The sequence below is a fragment of the Penaeus monodon genome, chromosome 32, assembly GCF_015228065.2.
Source record: "Penaeus monodon isolate SGIC_2016 chromosome 32, NSTDA_Pmon_1, whole genome shotgun sequence".
NCBI classification, from domain to species: domain Eukaryota; kingdom Metazoa; phylum Arthropoda; class Malacostraca; order Decapoda; family Penaeidae; genus Penaeus; species Penaeus monodon.
The window spans coordinates 35,366,138-35,368,492 of NC_051417.1; the positions used below are offsets into that span (position 1 = coordinate 35,366,138).

The 2,355-nt window shown below is 35.7% G+C and overlaps 1 protein-coding gene across 2 annotated transcripts in view; it reads left to right on the forward strand.

Annotated features, from left to right (window-relative positions):
- Positions 1–1,489, forward strand: part of LOC119593841 (protein disulfide-isomerase-like) — a 5,039-nt gene extending 3,550 nt beyond the window's left edge. The window contains exons 5-6 of one of the 2 annotated variants that reach the window (XM_037942870.1): positions 112–204; positions 812–1,489. In XM_037942870.1, coding sequence (XP_037798798.1) covers positions 112–204; positions 812–865 — 147 coding nt within the window. In that variant the 3' untranslated portion in view covers positions 866–1,489. Of the gene's footprint in view, positions 1–111; positions 205–428; positions 504–811 lie in introns of both variants that reach the window. The other variant, XM_037942871.1, reaches the window with a different exon arrangement.
- Positions 1,490–2,355: the final 866 nt, after the last annotated feature.

A 2,355-nucleotide genomic window follows, 5' to 3' on the forward strand; every position in this document is an offset into this window, starting at 1 on the left:
TGGGTCTCATGATTCACTTGCGGTACTTGATTTTTAAAGACCTCTTTACTAATAATGTTCCTATTTGCAGGATTTATCATTATAGTTGATATTTAATGGCTATTTATTTAGGTTGTTGAATACAATGGAGAACGCACATTGGCTGGAATGTCCAAATTTTTGGAAACTGATGGGGTTTATGGCCAAGCGCCACCTGAGGATGAGGTAGGAATTGATGCAAGAGCCAAAATGCATTCCATGAGGGCTGTTTTGTAGCTACTGCGTCACCTGCTGCACTTACTCCTTTAACGAAACCTAACATTTTGACCCATCTTGTGCAGATTGGGCAGTCGATGCCAAGCACTTGATTCTTAATGTTTGGTATCGTTTTTAGAAGTAACTTTTGCTGACTTTCATGCAGACTTAACACTCCTTGACCCTTTTTATAGGTTGTAGATTACAATGGAGCACGGACTTTGGAGGCCCTCGGTGATTTCCTTGAGGGCAAGACTGTGGATGATCAGGTACTTTGACATAGCTCCTTTCTAAAATTCTATTGCATGTTCTTTATGGTAATAGTAGCCATTCCAGGGTTGTAGGATTTGTACCAAAAAAGAATGTAGATTACCATGAATTGGAACCGTGTATCAAATTAACAAATATTAAGAGCGTGATTCTTTCTTCCTCTGAGCTTTCCTGCACTTAGTTTGAACTCTCGCTTTTTGCCCAAATGAAAATGCTTTGCAAAGTTTTTTGGATAATTAATGAAATATTGATATAATAGGAATGGAATATGGTTTTCAAGCCAAATTAATTTTATTTTTACTTTCAGGACGATGAGGAGACTGATGAGGATGGTGATGTGCCAGCAAAGGATGAACTTTAAAGAGGTTGAAAAGTTGTTTTATGCGAGATAAATTGCTTTTGGTCCTAGCAGTATGACTACAAGAAAAGGTTTAAATTTTCTTGGATCCCATGAAAAATCGGTCGAATAAGGGAAAGTAGTCGGTTTGAATTGCTGGGATCAGTGCTATAAAAAAAATTTAGGTACTTGATATCAAGTATTGACATCAAGTATTAACATCAGTGTACTTCTGTAGTGTTCAGTCAATTTGGTTCGAAGTGATCTGAAAAAAGTTTTTATTTTTGACTACAGACATTCCTAATCATTAAGATATATTTTTTGTACTTGGGGCATTCTAATATTTGTGACTGGAATAGGGAATGGTACAAATCTGTTGATTAACAAGAAATGCTCTAAATTAGTATGTGTAACAACTTCATCCAAGGCTATGCAGGTGTGTGGATGACAATGATGCTCGTCAAGTTATTATTATTGTTTAATTTTGACCCAGGCCTTGATGATAGCTTCAATGTCTTCCACCAACTATCTCCCTGTACTTGGCACAATGCTTCCCGTGGCCGTGTGTTGTGTGAGTGTAAATGATGACAAAGGTCCTTGTGCAGTGTATGAATATACCAGTGACTTTTCCAATAAAAGGAAAAAGGGTGTGCTTTTTTATTAAATATGTCCTTTTTAATTTTTTTTTAAAGTGCAGGCATGCTTGCAAGAAATTGAATGCATTTTCATATACTAGGACTTTCCTTGAACATGAAAGTTTGCCTTGACTTGTATACATGTAATCCTTGGTTTGTATTGAAAAGGAGTCACTGCTGTATTGCGACTACCCTTTGCAAGCTTAGTATAAAATGAAACAAGTTGCAGAGTAACTAGTTATTGCTAGTGTTGTAAATAACTTCCTATGGATAGATTCTTTACACTTGTAAGGGTATAACCTACCTTTATTTGATAATTTCCTTGCAATATAGATGTGGCTTCTGTAAGTACTTTTCATCTTTGAAGCTACAAGTTTGACACATTTGCCTTAAGGTCTCGCTTAACCTTAAATGTAGTATTGACGGTATCCCCTAAAGCTTTTCTTGCACTTGACAGATTTGTTCTTTCACAACTGTATGAATGTGCTCCAAGCAAATTTACTTTATGGTGCTAAAAATTTTGTTTGATACAGAACTTGTTTGGAAGTAAAATCAGATTACATATAAAACATGAATAATAACTTCATAGACCACAAATCTGGGAGCGTTTTTTGTGCAATTCCCTTGATTTTTTGTTTTCCTTTTCTAATTGGGTTAACTAGCAATGCAATTAGTAAAGAGGGAGAGGGTAATCAGGTCATAACAGGCAGACCTCTTTACTTGATTAAATTGCTTGTGCTCCACATGAAAGTCTCGATGTAATGGTTAATACAGGAACTTTATTCCTAAATCATTTAAAACAAATGCGAATGACTTTGAACTTGATACGTATGTTAGTATAAAGTTAAGTAGGGTGTTTTGTGCCATCTTGATAATTGG